General features: G+C 41.6%; 1 protein-coding gene across 3 annotated transcripts in view; it reads right to left on the bottom strand.

The window, feature by feature from the left end:
- The window catches only part of SNX24 (sorting nexin 24), a 149577-nt gene that overhangs the window by 32112 nt on the left and 95340 nt on the right, over positions 1-22125 (bottom strand). For all 3 annotated transcript variants that reach the window (XM_084627712.1, XM_084627713.1, XM_084627711.1), the window contains one exon: positions 21627-21731. In XM_084627712.1, coding sequence (XP_084483838.1) covers positions 21627-21731 — 105 coding nt within the window. The remainder of the gene's footprint in view (positions 1-21626; positions 21732-22125) is intronic.

Below are 22125 nucleotides of genomic sequence, written 5' to 3'. Positions count from 1 at the left end.
TCCCACTGTTATTACTGCTTGCTGTGTGCTCCACAATATCTGTGAGAGTAAGGGGGAGACGTTTATGGTGGGGTGGGAGGCTGAGGCAAATCGCCTAGCTGCTGGTTACGCACAGCCAGACACCAGGGCGGTTAGAAGAGCACAGGAGGGCGCGGTACGCATCAGAGAAGCTTTGAAAACCAGTTTCATGACTGGCCAGGCTACGGTGTGAAAGTTCTGTTTGTTTCTCCTTGATGAAACTCCCCGCCCCTTGGTTCACTCTACTTCCCTGTAAGCTAACCACTCTCCCCTCCTCCCTTTAATCACCGCTTGCAGAGGCAATAAAGTCATTGCTGCTTCACAGTCATGCATTCGTTATTCATTCATCACACAAATAGGGAGATGACTACCAAGGTATCCCAGGAGGGGTGGTGGAGGAGGGAAGGAAAATGCCACACAGCACTTTAAGCACAGCACTTTAAAAGTTTACAACTTTAAAATTTATTGAATGACAGCCTTCTTTTTTTTGGGCAATCCTCTGTGGTGGAGTGGCTGGTTGGCCAGAGGCCCCCCCATCGCGTTCTTGGGCGTCTGGGTGTGGAGGCTATGGAACTTGGGGAGGAGGGCGGTTGGTTACAGAGGGGCAGCAGTGGCAGTCTGTGCTCCAGCTGCCTTTGCTGCAGCTCAACCATACACTGGAGCATACTGGTTTGGTCCTGCAGCAGCCTCAGCATTGAATCCTGCCTCCTCTCATCACGCTGCCGCCACATTTGAGCTTCAGCCCTGTCTTCAGCCCGCCACTTACTCTCTTCAGCCCGCCACCTCTCCTCCCGGTCATTTTGTGCTTTCCTGCACTCTGACATTATTTGCCTCCACGCATTTGTCTGTGCTCTGTCAGTGTGGGAGGACAGCATGAGCTCGGAGAACATTTCATCGCGAGTGCGTTTTTTTTTCTTTCTAAGCTTCACTAGCCTCTGGGAAGGAGAAGATCCTGTGATCATTGAAACACATGCAGCTGGTGGAGAAAAAAAAAGGGACAGCGGTATTTAAAAAGACACATTTTATAAAACAGTCGCTACACTCTTTCAGGGTAAACCTTGCTGTTAACATTACATACATAGCACATGTGCTTTCGTTACAAGGTCGCATTTTGCCTCCTCCCACCGCGTGACTACCCCCTCAACCTTCCCCCCTCCCTGTGGCTAACAGCGGGGAACATTTCTGTTTAGCCACAGGCAAACAGCCCAGCAGGAATGGGCTCCTCTGAGTGTCCCCTGAAGAAAAGCACTCTATTTCAACCAGGTGACCATGAATTATATCTCACTCTCCTGAGGATAACACAGAGAGATAAAGAACGGATTTTGGTTGAATGCCAGCAAACATACACTGCAATGCTTTGTTCTACAATGATTCCCGAGTACGTGTTACTGGCCTGGAGTGGTAAAGTGTCCTACCATGAAGGACGAAATAAGGCTGCCCTCCCCAGAAACCTTTTGCAAAGGCTTTAGGACTACATCTAGGAGAACCGCAAATGCCAGGGCAAAGTAATCCTTTCACATGCTTGCTTTTAAACCATGTATAGCATTTTAAAAGGTACACTCACCAGAGGTCCCTTCTCCGACTGCTGGGTCCAGGAGGCAGCCTTGGGTGGGTTCGGGGGGTACTGGCTCCAGGTCTAGGGTGAGAAACAGTTCCTGGCTGTCGGGAAAACCGGTTTCTCCGCTTGCTTGCTGTGAGCTATCTACAACCTCCTCCTCCTCCTCATCTTCTTCGTCCCCAAAACCTGCTTCCGTATTGCCTCCATCTCCATTGAAGGAGTCAAACAAGACGGCTGGGGTAGTGGTGGCTGAACCCCCTAAAATGGCATGCAGCTCATCATAGAAGCGGCATGTTTGGGGCTCTGACCCAGAGCGGCTGTTCGCCTCTCTGGTTTTCTGGTAGGCTTGCCTCAGCTCCTTCAGTTTCATGAGGCACTGCTTCGGGTCCCTGTTATGGCCTCTGTCCTTCATGCCTTGGGAGATTTTCACAAAGGTTTTGGCATTTCGAAAACTGGAATCGAGTTCTGATAGCACGGATTCCTCTCCCCAAACAGCGATCAGATCCCGTACCTCCCGTTCGGTCCATGCTGGAGCTCTTTTGCGATTCTGGGACTCCATCATGGTCACCTGTGCTGATGAGCTCTGCATGGTCACCTGCAGCTTGCCACGCTGGCCAAACAGGAAATGAGATTCAAAAGTTTGCGGTTCTTTTCCTGTCTACCTGGCCAGTGCATCTGAGTTGAGAGTTCTGTCCAGAGCGGTCAGAATGGAGCACTCTGGGATAGCTCCCGGAGGCCAATACCATCGAATTGTGTCCACAGTACCCCAAATTCGAGCCGGGAACGTCGATTTAAGCGCTAATCCACTTGTCAGGGGTGGAGTAAGGAAATCGATTTTAAGAGCCCTTTAAGTCGAAATAAAGGGCTTCACTGTGTGGACGGGTGCAGGTTTAAATCGATTTAACGCTGCTAAATTCGACCTAAAGTCCTAGTGTAGACCAGGGCAAAGAGGAGTTTTGTCCACGTAAAAAAAAATATGTAGATTCCAGTTGAACATTTGCCTTAAAAGTCCTGTTTGCACTACACAAATGGCTGTTTTAGGAAAACAGTTTTGAAAAACAGTTTCAAGTAGCTATGCTGCCAGTACAGATGGGCCACAGATAGAGAGAGAATTTTAAAAATCCATTCTGGACACTAACGGAAAAGTTGTTTATAAGAAAATTCCACCCTATTCACACTGACAGTACAACTATGCTAGCTGAAACAGTTTTATAAAACTGGTTAGAAATAGCAGTTTCTTTAGTGCATACAGGACCATGGATACACTCCACTCCTTTTTTCCAATTGGAATAAACTACAATCATTTTCCCTCCAGCCCTTGTCTATACTAAAAGTAGAGACACATTTTGGAACAGACCACCTCTTCTGATCTAGTTAGAACAAATGTCAGCAGCTTTTCTGTAAATACAACTATGTACCAACTATGTTTATCCATCAGCACTCACCATGCTTCTTACTCATGTTTATATCAGTAGATTCTGGGAAAATCTGGGAATTTATCTGGGGACTGAGCGCCCAGAGGACATGTATGCTGAGTGACACCAAAAGCAATACAATCTGGGATATCCTGCCGCACATACAGCTGGGAGGAAGGAGAACCGGCCAAACTGGTTACTTAAACAGAGCTCCCTAACTGTGCTTATGTTGCAGAAACAAAACAAAACAAAAAGATCAAACAAAACCCAGTGTGCGAAAAAAGTAACAGAAATAAAACCATGTCCCACTTTCGACCCCGGGCAAGGGTGTAATATTGACTAGCTATATGGTTACTTAACAGCGAATTAACCATGTGATGCACAGATCCAAACCACGTTTACAGTCAGCCACACCCACTAACACAACAAACTCCATTGGAAGTTGTAGACTAAACACGGCTTTATTGAAAGCTTAAATGCTGTAGGAAGTAATAACTTTTGTGACAAGACCTAAATTGTGAAATCTGTCATTTTCTATGCCTGTTATTTTCTGCAGCCTCTGCCTGTTTCAAATCCCCTAAGCTAGTGGTCCCCAACCTTTCTGTGGGAATAGCATATTCCTATTCCCAGAAGACTGAAGCCTCGCTGCCAAAATGCCACCAAGAAACAGTAACGCTTCTCGGTGGCATTTCAGTGGCACGGTTTCCTGCGGGCACACACCAGTGCGCCCGCGGGCACCGAGTTGGGGACCCCTGCCCTAAGCCATCCAGTTTCCTACTGGAGTTTACTTCTTTACTGTGTACGTAACACATAGTGTGTGTTAAGGGAGGAATATCAATGATATATCTTAATGGTGGCCTTCTCTGTACAATCTATGTCCTAACATTCTGAAAAGGACTTAAAGAGGTGAGGTTTAGAACTCTCTTTTCAAAGAGAAATTAATCAGACTAATTTTAGAGCCACAGACAAAATTTCTGTTTTGTGATAACTAGGGGAATAGGGTAGGGAGTAGGTACTAAAATAGTCCTTATTTGTTTTATGTAAAATTTGCATTCATTGATAATGTTGGCTCACTCTTTTATACTAAGCCTTGAACTAATTGATCCCAGTTAATCTGTTCCACTCTTTGATAGCTTATTTATCAGATTGGGAAAGATAGATTTAATGGTATCCACTTGAAACAGGTTCTTTAATTGGAAACACTAGAGTGTTTAGCTTGCTTTGTGCTCTAGTAATTAAGGATAATTTGGAAAAGTGGTTTTTTTACCCCTACTATTGTCTCCTTGATTAGATTTCCAAAGAAGCAGACAAAACAAATGACAATACCACCTAACGATATTGGTTCAAATAAAAGCCCAACAGCCAAATTACTTACTATGAGAAATGTGAACCATCCCCATCAATTTCAATGTTGTGTTACATTTATTTCACTGTATCTTTGCTTCCTGTGTAAGTAAATGGCAATGTTTCTTACAAAATGCAGAGTTCTATACCTTCCCTTATACAATTATCCATTCCCCAAATAAGCCAAATCAACAGAAGAAATTATTTTTCTTGATTAAGCGCCCACATTTCTCTTGGGATGAAACAAAACAAACAATTAATCTTTCCTTGTTTGTTCTCTGAAGAACCTGCATTCCTTAAATGTACGAAAGCCAAGGTACCTGTGGCAGTCAGTTGGCAGCAATTAGGCTTGAGCTGAAAATGAATGGACTAGAGTCAGAGTGCCTAATCGGCTGAGAGTTTCTACAAGAGGGCAAGGTTACGCCAGGAAAATTCCCTTGCTGTGGAAATACTGTTAAGAATTACCATTTGACTTCAGCATAATTAACAAGGTTTGGGAATTTATATGAACTAAGTAATTGGAAAGAATTAGCAAGAGATATATACATTAATCTTCACCACTTACAATGTAGTTAATGAAATTAAAGGTTCCAGTTCTACTTCATGCTTGGTTTAGTTTCTGCAAACTTTTTATTTCACCTGTAGATCAAGAAAAATATACTAGATAAAAAAATATACTAGGCAATGGTAGTAGAGAGTAGAAAATAGGGGACTGTGTTGCAAAAGTGAGAGAGTTTTCACATTTATACTATTTGAAGATTTTGTTAGGCATGGATGATAGTATTTACACGTGCACCACTGAACAAACTTCATGACATTTATGGGTGTTAATGGCCACTGAACAATAACTTGAAAAATCCATACCACAATTTATAAATATGGAAGTCATTTAGCTGAGCCAGTGGTCCCCAAACTGTGGGGCATACCCCCCTAAGGGGATACAGAGGAACCTTCAGGGGGGCACATGGCTGGACCTGGACCAGCCTCCACACGGTGTAGGGAGGGAGCGTCACCCAGCCCCACTCTGACCCCAGCCACAGCTCCACTCCACCTCCAGCCCAGCTCTGGCCCCAACCGCAGCCCAGCTCCAACCCAGCCACAGCTCCACTCAGCTCTGTCCAAATTCCCTCTCCGCCCTCAGGCCAGCTCCACCTCTAGTCCAGCCCCTCCCCCACACCTAGTTCAGCTCTCAGCTTTGCCTTCAGCCCAAGGTCCTCTGCTGAGCCACTGTGCAGTAATAGAGGGGGGAGGGGTCACAGACAGATGCCATTACTATTAAGCGGGGGTGGGGGGCATGACAGAAAAAGTTTGGGCACCACTAAGCTAAGCGTATTTATTTCTCCCTGACATTCAGGTTAATTCAAACCTACCTTAATTAAGATGTGTTAAACCAAAAGGCCTCCAAAAAATGAATTCTGTTATCCTAAATTGTGAATTACTAGTTTTTGGATTAAGCAAGCAGTGAAACGTAAAAGCTACTACTGCACGTTGGATTTTCAAGGTTTAGACTGAGGAATCAGACACAGTATGGCAAATTAACAAGTATTTCTGATTCTCCTGTCCTACATCCGAGGAAGAGAATATCTTCCCTTAATTCATCCTTAAAGCCTTTAGCATTTTTCTCAAAAGAAGCTATATATATTGCTAAGGAAGGAAGACAAATACATGTGTATTATATTCAGGATAAAATGCATAATTTAATAAACTGAAGTCCCATTATATTAGAGGGCTCTGGTGACCACAACAGGATTCCTACCTTCTTTCGCACCATCTCCAACTCCAGCTATCAACTTCCCGCACCCACATGTTATTTAACTACCACCAGCACAGTTTTCACCTCATGCTCAAGCAGCCTTTCTTGGCCTGCCAGGGCACTTTTATGTCACTCATCCAATTTTACATTCACCACTGTTGGAGTGGCAGCACCAGAGTTAATGCTGGCTTGATTTAACACTTCACGTGTGTTACATTATAATGTGATTTACATATTTTGTCTTTTAGCATGGCTTGCAATATATTTAATATTGCAATAACATGATTATTTATTGTTATTTAATAACACTAAACTATACACACAAAAACTACATGAGTGGTTTTTTTTAATATGCATATTATTAAGGTTGCAAAGTCAACACTCAAAAGTTAGGAAATGCCGGAATTAAGGTTAGGTGTGCAACCTTAATTCAGCCCTCTTGTGCATATGCATTATGACACAGTCTGTAACTACATAATCACATGCTATTTTTTCTACATAACTCCTGACTTAGTCAATGCACAGGGTGGATGGTGCGCACTTAATTAACAGCTAGCTAGTCCATATTTTGTTTCCTCCTCAGTGTTCAGTGTGTGGCCTGAGGATGTATTTAGTGCACACTATTCAAACTTCATTCTGAAGATAGAATTATTAATTTCCTCATGAACTTTTCTGTGGCACTCACCATTATAGTATCTAAGTGTTTCACAAACATTAATAAATTTATCTTCACAATACATTTGTGAGGTGACAGGGGAATATTATCTCCATTTTACAGATAGGGAGTTAAGGCAGAGAGAGATTAACGTCAAAAGTATCAACTAATTTTGGAAGGCCTACCTGAGACATCTAGGATGCGAGTTTCAGAGTATGTGGCACTATACAGTACTTAATATATTCAAAGCACAGCTCCCACAAACTTAAGCTGCAACTATGAGTGCTCAGCACTTCTGCAAATCAGATCCCAGGGTCTCAAGTTGGGCACCCAGAAAATGAGGAGCAAACAATTACTGACCACCCGTAAAAACTGTGGTTTAAGTGACTTGCCTATTATCACATGGGAACTCTGTGGCAGGAGGAGGAATAGAATCCAATTCTACAGGATGCCATTCATCTGCCTCAACCACAAGACCATTCTTTCTTTTCCTGCTGTCCCCTGGCCTCATTCACTGCACACCCTCCAACTGCTGCAACAAATGCTGCAGGGGGTCTTACAGACAACAACGTCTTTCACTACACGACCCAGACTCATCCTAATAGCAAGTCCTTTCTATACACTAAATAAGGCAGGGGTCCTGTGGAAAAAACAGTATGTGATTATGTAATTATAGATGACAACATAATGCGTATTCACAAATTATCCCAGTTCTCCTCACCTGTACAATATCCAGCGTTAAAGCTGCAGAGAAGAAAATGAAATACACTACTCATTACCCTTAATTTAAAATGCAATATATGGTTTTGTACATGCAGAAATTTGCATCACTACCAAATCAACTTCCCCATTCACCAATAATTCACTTAGAAATGATTCCGTATAGTTACTAAGAAAAAGAAATGAAGTTTTAAAAATTCCCCCTGCAAAGGAGTATTCAAAAAAGTAAGAAAGACTACTGAGTTTGCCAAACAATAGGAATGTAAGTATCAAAAAAGACAATATATGCCGTAACACTGATTGTATTTTAAAATGTGTACATTCATAGTCAGATTGTCTAAAAAGATATGGAGAAACCTAGTCAATTCCTGCAGTAATACAGCCTGAAAACATTTTTCTCCAGGCAAATTTGTCAAATCTAGTAAACACTGATGAATGGAAGACAGCATGGTTTAGTACATGGATTCTCAATCTCACCCTTTCTTCATAGCTAGATGGAAGCGGGATCCCAAAACTTTTTAATATTGTAGAACGAGCCACAGTACGGAAAAAGGTTGACAGCCATTAGACCAGGGGTATGCAAACTTTTTGGCCCGAGGGCCACGACCAGGTTATGAAACTTTATGGAGGACCGGGTAGGGAAGGCTGTGCCTCCCCAAACAGCCTGGACACCGCCCCCTATCTGCCCCCTCACTGCCCCCCTCAGAACCAGTGACCCATCCAACCCGCCTTGCTCCTTGACCCCTGACTGCCCCCTCCCGGGATCCCATCCCCATCCAACCCCCTCCGCTCACTGTCCCCTGACTGCCCTGCCCCCTATCCACACCTCTGCTCCCTGACAAACCCCCCGGGACTCCCACCCCCTATCCAACCCCACCTGTCCCCTGACTGCACCGATCCCTATTCACACCCCCGCCCCCGGGACTCTCACCCCCTATCCAGCCCCCTCACTCGCCATCCCCTGACCACCCCCCACCTCAGAACCTCCGCCCCATCCAACCGCCCCCTGATCCCTGTCCCCCTGATCCCTGGACTCCCGGTACCTCCTGCCCCTTATTCAACCCCCACCCCGACCCCTTACCACGCCGCTCAGAGAGGCAGGAGCTCGCAGCCACACTGCTGCCCTGCTCGGCAGAAGCGGCAGGCCAGAGCGCTGGCGGCATGGTGCACTGAGGCTGCGGGGGAGGGAGGACAGCAGGGGAGGAGCTGGGGACTAGTCTCTCCAACTGGGAGCTCAGGGGCTGGGTAGGACGGTTCAGCGGTCCAGATGTGGCCTGCGGGCCATACTTTGCCCACCTCTACATTAGACTGTAGTGGCTTTAGAACTGGACTGAGAATCAGGAAACATGGGTTCTATTCCTGGCTTTACCACTGACATGCTGTGTGGCGTGACCAGATCATTTATCTGTTTTGCCTCCTACCCTCTGTCTTGTCTGTTTAGACTGTAAGAACATCAGGGCAGGGACTGTTTCTTACTATGTACACTTCTACCCCGATATAACGCGACCTTACATAACGCAGGTTTGCAAACAACGTGGTAAAGCTCCGACACGCTGCTCTGAGCAGCGTGTTAAGGGGGCCGGGCCGGGGTCGAGGGGTTGGATAAGGGCAGAGGGTCTCAGGGGTGGTCAGGGGTTCCCCCCCGGGTCTGGGAGGCAGAAGCTGGGGGGGCATTTTTGGGGGCCCTGCAGTCCCAGAGTGGCCTGGGAGATTAGCGGGGGCCCGGGAGCAGCCCGCTCCGCTTCCCTCGCCCCGGACCCAGTCAGGTAGCTTGGGGGAAGAGGGCTTGGGGGAAGGGATCCCCGCACAGTCACCGGCGGAAGTGGAGCAGCCCGGCCTCCGTCCGCTCCACTCCACCAGCTCCCAGACGCGGCGCCCCGCTTCCCGCTGCAGGTGAGTGCGGGGAGGTTGGGGAAAGGACGCCTCCCCGCACTCACCTGCGGCAGGAAGTGGAGCGCCGCGGCTGGGAGCTGGCGGAGTGGAGTGGGCTAAGGCCAGGCTGCTCCGCTTCCTGCCGCTGCTTGTCTGTCAGGGGGCAAGGGGTGTGGATAGGGGTCAGAGCAGTCAGGGGACAGGGAGCAGGGGGATTGGCTAAGGGGTAGGGTCCTGGGGGTGATTAGGGACAGGGGTCTCTGGAGGGGGCGGTCAGGGAACAAGGAACAGCGGGGGCCAAAGCAAGTTCAATATAATGCAGTCTCACCTATAACGCAGTGAGATTTTTTTCATCTCCCGAGGACTGCATTATATTGGGGTAGAGGTGTATCTGTATAGCAACTAGTAATACTAGAATGAAAAGAAAATGAGAATTAAGTATATCAGTAACTTTGTCTCTAAAATTGTCTTGAATTTTAATTAAAATTTTGCTTTTTTAATGAACAAAATTTGCTTTGAAACAAGCCTGAAATATGAGTAAAAAGTAAACCACTCAGGAAATAAAAGAAAAACTTCACAGAGCCCAATTCTGTACAGCAAATAACAAATCATTTTGCTTATTTTAAAATACACAGCAAATAAAAAATAAATGAATTGCAAAACACACATTAATAATACCATTTTTCAAAACTGCACTGTTATTTTCAAAGTAAGTAATAAGGCTATTTTTTTAAAGCACTGCCAGCTTTACAAAAAAAAAAAAGAGCCAGGAAAGTCTCTTCAGGAACTGTTTTCACAAAAGGCATGTTTTATAAATATCTGTCCTTTATGTTACCAGTAACATTATTTTTACCCTACCTTTTATCTCTAGCATATATGTGACCCTGCATCTGCCAACTACATTCTTTAAAACCAAAAGCCATCTAAACAATTGTAAGATTCTGTTACAAGCACCAATGAAACAGGTATGCACAACAGAACTTGAAAACAGCTTGTAGCAACAATGATGGATTTAAGTTATTAACAGATCAAAAAAAGATGGATGGTGGTTTGCTTTTCTTAATCTACATCATCATCTAGATCTATTTAAAGATATGTGGTGCACTAAGAAACTTAGTTAAAGTTTTGATAAAATCAGTAGAATAATCTACCCTGTTATATTGAGTCTGTATCGATCAATAAAATCACTTGTACTAGGAAAGTACTGTTAAGTACTGACAATCCCAGCCATTAATATTATTTAACACTCTGTTTACAATCTTTAATGAGGACAATAAACATTTTCTCTCTTTACACTTACCATACCACTGCTTCTAGAGCTCTATATAGCTAGAGTGCAGTCTCGATTACTGAAGACTAAATAGGGGCTGCGGGAGGAAGACACTGACTAATTTTGGATAATTGAGGGAATTTTCAATGTGATTAATAGATATTGGGTGACACAATCTTTTTTTCAGATAAGAGGGAGTTCCAGATAAAATAGCAGTTAAACTGTATTTCACAAGATTAAAGTTTTATATTCCCTACCCTTTTATAAAATTAGATCCACTTATCACATGCACTCACCTAGTATTAAAACAAAATCCCATTCATCTTGGCCTCAAAAGCTATGTCTACACAGTATCTGTGAGTGAGCCTCCCATCCTGGGTAGACAGACTCATGCTAGCTCGCCTTGAGCGAGCACACCAAAAATAGCAGTGTGAACATTGCAGCTTGGGTGACAGTTGGGCCCTTGAGTCCATCTGACCCTCTGGGTCTGAGCTTGAGTGGCTAGCCCAAATCTGTGAGTTATAATGTAAACCATTTGAATTTATGCAGTGGTCAGCATTTACAACCATCATCACACAGTGGCATATGAAATTCCACAGATTCCCTGTGTATTTAGAATAGGAAATAATGGTGGTAACTGTTTGGTATTTTGTTTTTTACAGAGGTGATCATTGTACACACCTGTCCCAATTTTGAGAAACACTTAGGTATACGTTTAATGTAACTGAAAATTGCCTAAAGTTACACTTGATCACATGCTTACGTGTTTCGAAAAATAGGGATGGTTTCCTGAACTGGGACCAGTATGGAGTATATATCTCAGCACAGGAGGGAAAATGTAATGGATATGAACACTCAGAGTTAATACATGTGATATAAATTCTACCTCATGGAAATAGAAGAAAAGATTCTAATGGTTGAACATTTCTGTATTCATGTCCTTGTTACTATCTGATTCTGGAACTGTTACTAAGTCTATCCTATTTCTGATGCTTAAGATACTTTTTACTGGGTTGAATCAATAAACATACATCTTCCTTTTATTTTTTCCCCAATACTGTAATTTACATCACTCCACAATACAGGTTGATAGGTTTTCCATCCCTATAGATATTGATGGGCAACTTTTAAAAAAATGTTTAAAGTATAATTAAAAGTACAAATGGTGGAGTTGTCAAACTGTTCCAGTTACAGAGGCGGGTTTACGGACTGCTTCTGGTCCTATATGACTATGTAGAAGTACAACAACCCCACTCACTAAGTACCATCTCCATTCTACATATAAGAAACAAAAATTACAGTTTCTGTTCTGCCTTGGCGGAGACAAGGTTGACCTATACATGCTACTGTGAGTTGACCTCACAGATATTTTTTCCTCAACTATAGGCAGGGAATAGAAAAAAATACGGGGGTGGGGGGAGGGAATACTCTATTTGTCACAGAGGACTTAATTCCTCGATTTTCAGGAATCTTCTGTTCCTTCGGCAATGAAGAAGACAATAAAGCAATATTTCAGCCACAAGCAGTAGCAAAATACTCATTCTTTATTCAGAGACAAAGCCCGAGGAAAGGTACAGTGTAGAACAATTATGCATTGGAAGAGATGCACAAGATGACTTTTCTACTGCAGTGCACAGGCCAACTTTTGGTTTCGCTCAAACTGAATAGTATACTACAGGGCATTCCACTTTCTTCCCTGTCAGAAGACCCACAGCACTGACCTAAATGGCCAACAGCAACTAGATCTGCTAAGCAATGCAGGACCGATTAAATTCCTCAACAGGCTGAGTGTTGGAGAGCTCTTCCTCTTCACAATCAAATCCAGTGAGAGACAGAGTTAAGAAAAGAACTGAAATCAAAGCTTCCTTCTTCTTCAGAAGCTGAAAAGGGTGACTCTCTTCTTCATGGAATGACTCAAGGTATTAATATCGAAGTTTGAAATTCCTAATAAAACTGGTATTACAAGCTCTGAAAAATTCTAGTTCTTCTGAAGATTTTTAACAGAAGGTATGCAAACTTCCAGAAAATAAAGGTGGATCTCTGGGGTGCTGTCCTGAGCTTGAAAAGCTACTTGCATCAGCAAATCTTCCATTCCTGCACAAGGCTTGGGCAACTCAGCTTGGTGTGAGCAACCTTGGGTGACAATTAATTATGTCTAGAAAATGAGCTCTCTTACTGGTGGAATTCATTTTGACAAGCAAAAGAACATATACATTTGTTTATGATGAACCTAAACATTTTTAGAGTTAAAAATGCAAAAATTGTAAAAGCATTTTTCTGGACATTTTTGTACAGTTAATTCTTCTGCTTGAGACACTCTCTTCTTGAGAGACTTTTGGGGAAATTTCAGACAGAAAAAGAAAAAAGTCTGTAAAGGAGAAGGTTGCTTTATCTTCTCATGAACTAGAAGCTGCCCTTACTGTGTCATTCATAATGTCTTGTTATCTTGGCGATGTGATCTGTCAAGTTATAAGTAGGGCCCTACCAAATTCACAGCCATGAAAAACATGCCATGGACTGTGAAATCTGGTCTTTTGTGTGCTTTTACCCTATACTATACAGATTCATGGGGTAGACCAGCGTTTCTCAAACTGGGGGTTCTGACCCAAAAGGGAGCTGCAGGGGGGCCCTTACTTCTGCACTGCCTTCAGATCTGGGTGGCCGGATAGCAGCGGCTGGTGGCCAGTCGCCCAGCTCTGAAGACGGCACCTCGCCAACAGCAGCACAGACATAAGGGTGGCAATACCATGCCATGCCAGCCTTACTTCTGCGCTGCTGCTGAAGGTGGCTCTGCCTTTAGAGCTGGGCTCCCGGCCAGCAGCCGCTGCTCTCCAGCTGCCCAGCTCTGAAGGAAGCGCCACCGGCAGCAGCAGCGCAGAAGTAAGAGTAGCAGTACTGCGCCCCCCCGCCCCCTCCCACTTCCTTTCTGGGTCAGGACCCCTACAATTACAACACCGTGAAATTTCTGATTTAAATAGCTGAAATCATGAAATATACAATTTTAAAAATCCTATGGCTGTGAATAGACTGTGAATTTGATAGGGCCCCAATTATAAGTTCCCCCTGAATTATTTTTAAAAATAGATTTCTTACATCAATTGATAACACTGGCATAAGAGAAAACATGTATAAATCCTTATAATTTTTTTCAAATAATGTTTTCAAATTTCCCAACAGAAAAATAAAGGGTCTAGGATTGGAAGACATTTGAGATATAAATGTACAAAATGTCCTGAAAAACAGATTACCCAGTGATGCTGTTTTAGATGGATTCAGACTAAATTTACTATACAACACAAAAGGCAATCACAATTTTTTTAAATTTAAAACTCAAATGTAAATGGATTTTTATACAAATCATCATACTTCTGAGAATCCACTAAGCTTCAGAAATAATCTTTTTTACAATTTTTGTGCTTGTAACTGTAGAACAGATTTAGCTTGATCATAATCTAAAATCTTGACAAAGCCCTGGCTGGGATGATTTAGTTGGGGATTGGTCCTGCTTTGAGCAGGGGATTGGACTAGATGACCTCCTGATGTCCCTTCCAACCCTGATATTCTATGATTCTATACTCTGTTGGAATCTGAAAAATTATATAAACTCTCAAAGAGTACTGAAATTTACGATCCAAAACAGTTACCAAAGAAGTCAAAATATCCCTCTAGCACATTTAATTAGGCTTTTTTTATATTTTCACGTAGTTCAATCTTCTTCTTATACTTAAAAGACAGTGAAACAACTTGAGAATTCACCATCTCACATTAATATTGGTGCTACCAGAGACATTTTTAAATTTTCATTCACATGCAACAATATTTTCTATACATTTTATCCAAACAGCATTTATTTTTATTTCATCTTTAATATCCTGATGCAATGTTTGTTGGAACAACTCAAAAGAGCCATCAGTTGAAATCAAATTTGGCGCTGAATTTTCAAAAGGGTCTCCAGCCTCCCTTTTGCAGGTGCAATTTGCAAAGTGTGTATCTGTATTTTTCACCTGCAGTTTAATTGTTTCCCAAAAATGGGTTATATTAATGACAAAGAATGAAAAATAAACCTATCTGAAATAGGAAGGAAGGTAATTATTAAAATAATTTTTTAAAAAATCAGATACTCATAAATTCATCCTCTGTTTACAGATCCTGACTCCACCTGTAGGTCTTTTATGAAAGAAACTCTCTAAGACAATGAATGGGGAAAAAACTGGATGCTTCAGAAATGCTTCAGCTGCAGAAATATTGGCATATGTTATCTTTATAAATTGCAGAAAAGACTGTATGTTTATTAATATATCTTTTCAAGGGGAGATTCACACTTTGTTTTGAAGATTTGGATTCCTGAAACTTCTGAAATGTTGATTCTGTTGCCCAGGGTTAATTACCAAACCTTCAAATCCCAAGGGGTTTGGACTCCTAAAATCCAGTTCCCCCAGTCTTTTCTCTAGGAGTCATGACTGCCCTCTTCATGGAAGCACGAGATCAAATTAAAGACTAGTAGGTCATTCTTAAACAGTATCAGTTCCTTCACCTCAATCAAAAGAGATGCATTACCTTTGAATACAACCTCTCCTGATAAAAATCTGAATAGCAGTACTAGCTCTTTATTCACTAAGGGCCATTGAGATTTTCTCCATTCTTCACAGTGTGAAAAAAGTCAGAGGATTAGTGTAATTCTAGATTTTTAAATGGTCCAATTTCGTCACTGAATACAAGAAGTTCAAAATGACGTTCATCTAGGGCAGTGGTTCTCAACTGGGGTTGGGGGGGGGGGGGAGTGGTGAGGTTTCAGGGGGTTTGCCAAGCAGGGCCGGAATTTCACTTGCTGGGGCCCAGGGCATATAGCCGAAGCCCTACCGCATGGGGCTTAAGCCTGGGGCCTCAAGCCCTGCCACCCAGGCTGAAGCCATAGCCTAAGAAACTTAGCTTTGCTGGGCCCCCTGTGGAATGGGGTCCTGGACAATTGCCCTGCTTGCTACCCCGTAATACTGGCCCTGGCTTTTATATGCAGAAAAAGAGTTGTGGCACAGGTGGGCCGTGGAGTTTTTTTAGCATGCTGGGGGGGCCTCACAAGGAAAGTGGTTAAGAACTCCTGATCTAGGGGAGAAAAAGGATGGATCAGACACTGAAATAGAGAAGGCATCAAAATGGGATTCAGGAGACTTGGGTTCAGTTCCCAGGTCTGCCCCATACTTCTTGTCTGACCTTGGATAACTAAAATGAGGCTAATAGTACTTCCCTTCCTCGTGGGTTTTGCGTTGATACATTCATTGTTTGATTCATTCAGATGCTATAGTGATAGGGATCCATAAATGTACTCAAATAGAATGCCAGCACTTGTGTATTTTAACATGAAGTTTGTTTGCATAATTTAAGGTCACCTACATTACCTCAGCAACCAACCCACTTCACTGCACTTCCTTTCAGACATATCTCAGCCCTTGAATTTACTTAAAAAAAAAAAAGTGTAATGGTGGTCAGAATTGTTATTCCTCAGCACAAGGACAAAGTAACTGCAGGTTAAGTAAAAGCAGATGTATTGGCCCACGCACAGGGAGAAGTTCAGAAGGTCTATCAGTGCTCCGTTACACTGGATTGTCGTCAGTTGCAAGAAGAGCTTTCTTCAGCTTGCGCACATGACAAGAAATGAGTCATTACTCAGATGTTCACCAGAGGCATGCAGCTTCTCCAATATCCCACTGCCTGACTAAATCGTCTTGCATCTGTGATTGGTGACTTTGTATTTTGATTCTGAACTACAGGTGCAACTCCACAGGCAACCTCTGCTAAATATGTCTGTTATCTTGTAGGGGGAGAAATCAGCAAGCGATGAGATTTCTTCTGCGCAAGGGAGTTAGAAAATATTTATGCTGTTGAATTTTAAAAGACAACCTACCGAAGGGCAAGCCTATAGGGAAGTAAAACTGGGATGACAGTAACATTTCACAAAAGGATCACTCCATAGCTGACCTCTCATTCCTTGTCCTCAAAGGAAACCTGCACAACTTCTTCAAAAGACGAGTCTGGGAGCTTAAATTCATACCTTTGCTAGACACTAAAAGTCATGATCTCAATAAAGACATTGGATTTATGGTGTATTACAACAATCTGTAATCCACTAATTGTCCTTTTTTGTCCTATGAATGCAGAAGTATTAATGGGCACTTCACCTTAAATTGTCCCTTGGAAAATGTGTTAACTACCTGTGCTAAACAATCTGTTCCAGCTTGTATTTAGCTGTGACGCTCTGAGAACCTTTCCCAGACCTGAAGAAGAGTTCTGTGCAGCTTGAAAGCTTGTCTCTTTCACCAACAGAAGTTGCTCAATAAAAGATATTCATAGATTCATAGATACAAAGGTCAGAAGGGACCATTATGATCATCTAGTCTGACCTCCTGCACAATGCAGGCCACAGAATCTCACCCACCCACTCCTGAGAAAAACCTCACCTATGTCTGAGCTATTGAAGTCCTCCAATCGTGGTTTAAAGACTTCAAGGAACAGAGAATCCTCCAGCAAGTGACCTGTGCCCCATGCTACAGAGGAAGGCGAAAAACCTCCAGGGCCTCTTCCAATCTGCCCTGGAGGAACTTCACCCACTTTGTCTCTCTAGTAACATCCAATGTCATCTTACCGGGACATTGAATCATCTAATGTGCAGTAGAGGGCAGATGGTTAAATCAGAGAAACTTCTCCATTATCAATTCATTAGAGATGAGGGTCACAAGAACTGCTCTTCTGAGAATGAATTATATGTTAGCTAATACTTATCAGGATTGACAACATGGCAGTAATTGGTTATATAAACAATTAGGTGGAATCCCTCATTGTAACCTATTATTGGAATCCCAACCATTTATCTAATGGGCAAATGAACCCTGGCATCAGTGAAGAGATTTATCTAAAAAGTGGCTTTCTAATCCAATATACAGTCCACTCTGGAGGGAGTGGAGACCTCTCAAGTGATCAGTATTTCTGCAGATATGCCATCAAAGGAGATTTCCATTTCTATACCTCTTTGGGGTAAAGGATAAATGACCAGTCACCGATTGCACAGTAGAATCAAAGAAAAAGAAGTGGAAGCAACAGATGTATTCCTCATTCCCTGGACTAACAATTGGTGCTCTGGATTTCCATCCCTGCTTCTAATTCCTAGTGCTCTTAGGAAAGTAAAGGGGTTAAAACAAACCTTGATCCAATCTCACCAGTATAGGTCAGACATTCCTAGTAATATGTCAATGAGAAGTGCAGTCAGGAAAGTAACTGAACTACTTTCCTCATGGATTGTATTTTCTAAATGGACAACCTACCCTAAATTCTCAATTACTGAAGGACAATCTTCACACACTGATATATTTTGCTTTCCACAACCAAATCTCAGATCACTTATGAAAAGTTGTACAACCTGAATACTTGGTTGCTAATATCTAAACTATATTCTTAAATTTATTCACCTAAATTTGGGTTATTGCTGATTGTATCATATGACTTTTAAAAACAAAACTTTATATTTGTGAATAATCTAAGCACTATACTCAGATGTACAGACACTCTTTTCTCAACCTATGTATTACATAATATTTTTAACATTAGCTTTAATAAAATTTTAAAATATGTTAAGCTTCCACCCTTTCTGCTCAGAATTAGAGACTTTCCGTATAAGGGACCCATGTGAAATTATATCTGACCTTCCCCCACCTTAAACTCCTTGATTATGAAATCTCCTTTTTATATATCTAACTGCAGGATAAACTGCCCTTCAACAGTATTTTCTGAGACAGTGTAGTCTAGCAATCAAGTGCTCAGACTCTGAGTTAGACCTGTGTGAGCTCTAGTCTCGGCTTTGTCACTGACTCCCATTTACGTGTTGTGTCTCAGTTTCCCCATTTATAAATAAGAACTAATAATTCCAACCTATCTCCTATCAATCAATGTGTGCACAGTATTGGCAATGCCATATAATGCTGTTTATTATTACCATTGAAACTACTGAATACATGTTGGTGCTTCTTAGCCAGTTGTTCCATAGTATTTTAAGTGAAAATTGTAACTTCCATTCTTGAACTTGTAAAATGTGGCAGTCATTTAAAACAAAACATACCTCAACCTTTAGCACTTCCAGGCAGAAAATCAATCCATTATGAAAAGACAAAAAGCCTCTCACAGCTTTCAAAATCAAGAAACAAATAAGTAATCCAATGAATTTTCAACATACAATAAATAGGGATAAATATTAAAAGAAATGCAAACATTGGAATTGCATGATCTCTTAAAAACCTGTGCTAATTAACTATTTTTAAATTCTTCAGAAAAATACAAAAATATAAAAAAATGAGAACCTGGATTTTTAAAATTTATTCTGAAATAATACAAGAAGCTGGGTTAATAAAGTAAAGGTGATGGGACATTTTTATCCACTGGAGTGGCAGCTGCAGCATTTTCCATCACTGTAAGAGAATTACACATAGTTTCTTTTGCTGCACAAAAGACAAAGAACAACATTCCATTTTCATGCAATTAAACATGGATTCAAATTTTATTATCTGGGGCCCTCATACTCGGTTATCTGAAGTATACAACAGAAAAAAAAATAAAGCAGCAACATAAGGCAATGACTGAAACAGGTCAATATTTGTTTGCAGTCTGCATGGTACAACACCATTTTGGTAACTTTGTGTGTTTTAAAGGTGCAACACATATTTTGAGAAATTACTACATGAGAGCATAAAGACAATGGTTTGGCAGTAGCAACTGTGTAAACACTCAATCCCCTCATAAGGGCCTGAAAAAATTACTACTTTTTTTTACAACAGTATCATAATTCACTAGCAATCTACTAGTATCAAAAAGATGCTGGCACTCTACAGCTACACATACAGCAGGTGTAAATTGTAACAGCCAAAGTATACAAACACTAAATCCCTGCTGTTACATTTATACAGATCTCCCTTCAACTCTTTAGATTCATTCAGTTTGAAATTAAAGGCCAAGAACTTAAAAAATGAATGCCTAAAGTTAACCACCTAAATAAGTGGCCCGACTGACATCTTTGGGAATGGCCAGGTAGTCAGCACTTCTGAAAATCCGGCCATTTATTTAAATGCCTCAATGTGCAATATGAATTTTACTAAAATTCAGCTTATATTTTTTAAAATCTTGTCTAAAATTTCTTTCCCCATCAGTGCACATCAAAATTACTGACAATATAACCAAAGTTAATGATATAAGTAGGAATGTAAGTTAATTAACTCCTCCAGTAGGGGGTGATAGTGTCTTTGTAGTTTCTCAGCAATGAAATAATGGTAGTAATTTCATCTATATCGCACCCTATTCAAAAATATACACCCCTAAATCAATCAATCAATCTCAGGAATGATATTCTGCAACAGTTAATTTTAAGCAGATCACATTTTTATACATGAACAAATTCTAAGTGTCTCCTCAAAATAAAACTTACATAATAATTATAGTGTAATAATGTTACAACTGATTGTTGTATTATCTTTTTTCCACATTCATTATCAACAAAAAAGTTCTACTGGGTTCTACAAATATGAACATCTTCAAAAACAGAAGCTTGGTAAAAACAAAATAATCCATTAATGCAGGGGAAAACAAAAACTGGCTCCTTAAACATATGCGTAGGGAAAGGCTAAATAAATCAAGAGTATCAAAAATGCTCCACTTCTCTTTGCCATTCTTGAGAACAGCAATTTATTAAAAAGAGTATCCAGAGTAGTCCCACAAATTTTGTATACATACAAACACCCAAGAAATTTACCTAAATTCCTTAGCTACTTCTGATACCACAAATATGGCAAAGAGTAAGAAGAAAGACAGAGGAGAGTGTTTGTGTAGAACAATAAAAAAATGTTAAATTAGGAAATAGTCTTCTGACAATGAAATGTCTATTCTCTTTTAAAAATAATCTGAAACAGAACATAATATTCCCCAAAGTTCTGTGTGCAGCCACCCATTCATTTTTACTATATGGATGTCCACACCAGAAAACCATCCCCTAGTTTTTGAATTAGTTTAAGATTAAATCAAAACAAACAATTTAAAGTGTATTTTCCTCCTCAGTTCCAAAATTCTTCCCTTTTGGAGATACTCTGAAATTAAAGTACGATTTTTTTCCTTCCCAGCTTCCAACCTTCCCTGAAATCTGGGAGAAATTTCAAAAATCGTAGCACTCTTCATTTTCTAAGTAGTGAGTGCTTCAAGTGGTATGTGGTTGCAGTAGGAATTCCCACAATTAATGAATGTCTAAGCAAAGATTAGGTAAAGACTCATTAAGAACCTAAGCCACAAATGATCACTACTTATGTAATGCATTTTTCCCCTTTTGCCAGCTTAAAAAGCTCCCCTAATGGTCAGCCCTAACTTATTACAGTGTAGCTACTGACAGCGGGTGAAATCCTGGCCCCATAGAAGACAGCAGGAGTTCTGCCATTGACATCAATGGAGCCAGGATTTCACCTAACGGATTCAACTATCTAGTTAAAACATTTGAAAACACTTCAGTGCTACACCAGTGTTCAGGTCAACTCTGAAAACAAGCTCTTGATCCAGACATGCAAGTGAATGAGGAGAGACACAGAAATGTATTTTAAGCTGCAGACCAAAACTTTATTAAACATAACATCAGAGAGGGGTGTCATCGGCCCAATCTTCCCATAGCAGGCATGTAAGTGAGGGCAGTGGGGGGCTTACAGGGGACCTATCATATAGCCCATAACTCAGGGTGGACTCCCCATTGCCTACCTCTAGCAAGCTGAAGCCTATCCTCTTTCCCCCTGCAAGAGGGCAGAAAGTACAAAGAGGGGCCATAGTCTGCAAAGAATTCAGGTCTACCATTTTCCTCTGGGCCCAAACTCCACCAATGAAATCCCAGGTCTCTTCTTTCTGGGTATATTTTAAAATGCTCCAGTGCTACACCAGCATCTAGGGCAGCTCTAAAAATGAGCGCTGCTTCTTCTCACAGACACACACACACACAGAGCTGACAGGGAGCTTACCTGTAAGTATATTTCCAAGCCTTGTCGCCGCTGCTCCAGGACCTTAGGGACCCAGTTCCTCACGTGCTTGGAAGGGATTTCCGGCGTTCTAATAAACCTTTTGAGCTGCAAACAAAACCAAAAATAAAAATATATCCCCTCTTTACAGTAAAAACATTCCTGCTATAAGTCAGTCAGAACAGGGGGGGGAAAGGTAGCCATTTAGAAAAATCAGTAACTGCAGTGAATTTATTTACTGAACACCTCATTGAAGAATAACGAACTGACTTTACTATCCCTCTTCAAATCTACAAGTCACAGTTAAAAGTTATTTCAACTTAGCTAACCTTCTGGCAATGAGGAATCCAACTGATAATGCCATTTGATCCAAAGATTTAAAGCAAAACTGCAGCAGCTGGATGGCTCTACTACTTGAAGACCTGGATACCAACTCAAGCCAGGGACTAAACACAACAACATGGCAGTTAGCTGAATATTGCTCACTGGACAATCCAATCTA

The sequence above is a fragment of the Lepidochelys olivacea genome, assembly GCF_965140295.1.
Source record: "Lepidochelys olivacea isolate rLepOli2 genome assembly, chromosome: 5".
NCBI lineage: Eukaryota > Metazoa > Chordata > Testudines > Cheloniidae > Lepidochelys > Lepidochelys olivacea.
The sequence above is the reverse complement of the archived record's forward strand: the minus strand, read 5'-3'. Positions and strand labels throughout refer to the sequence as shown.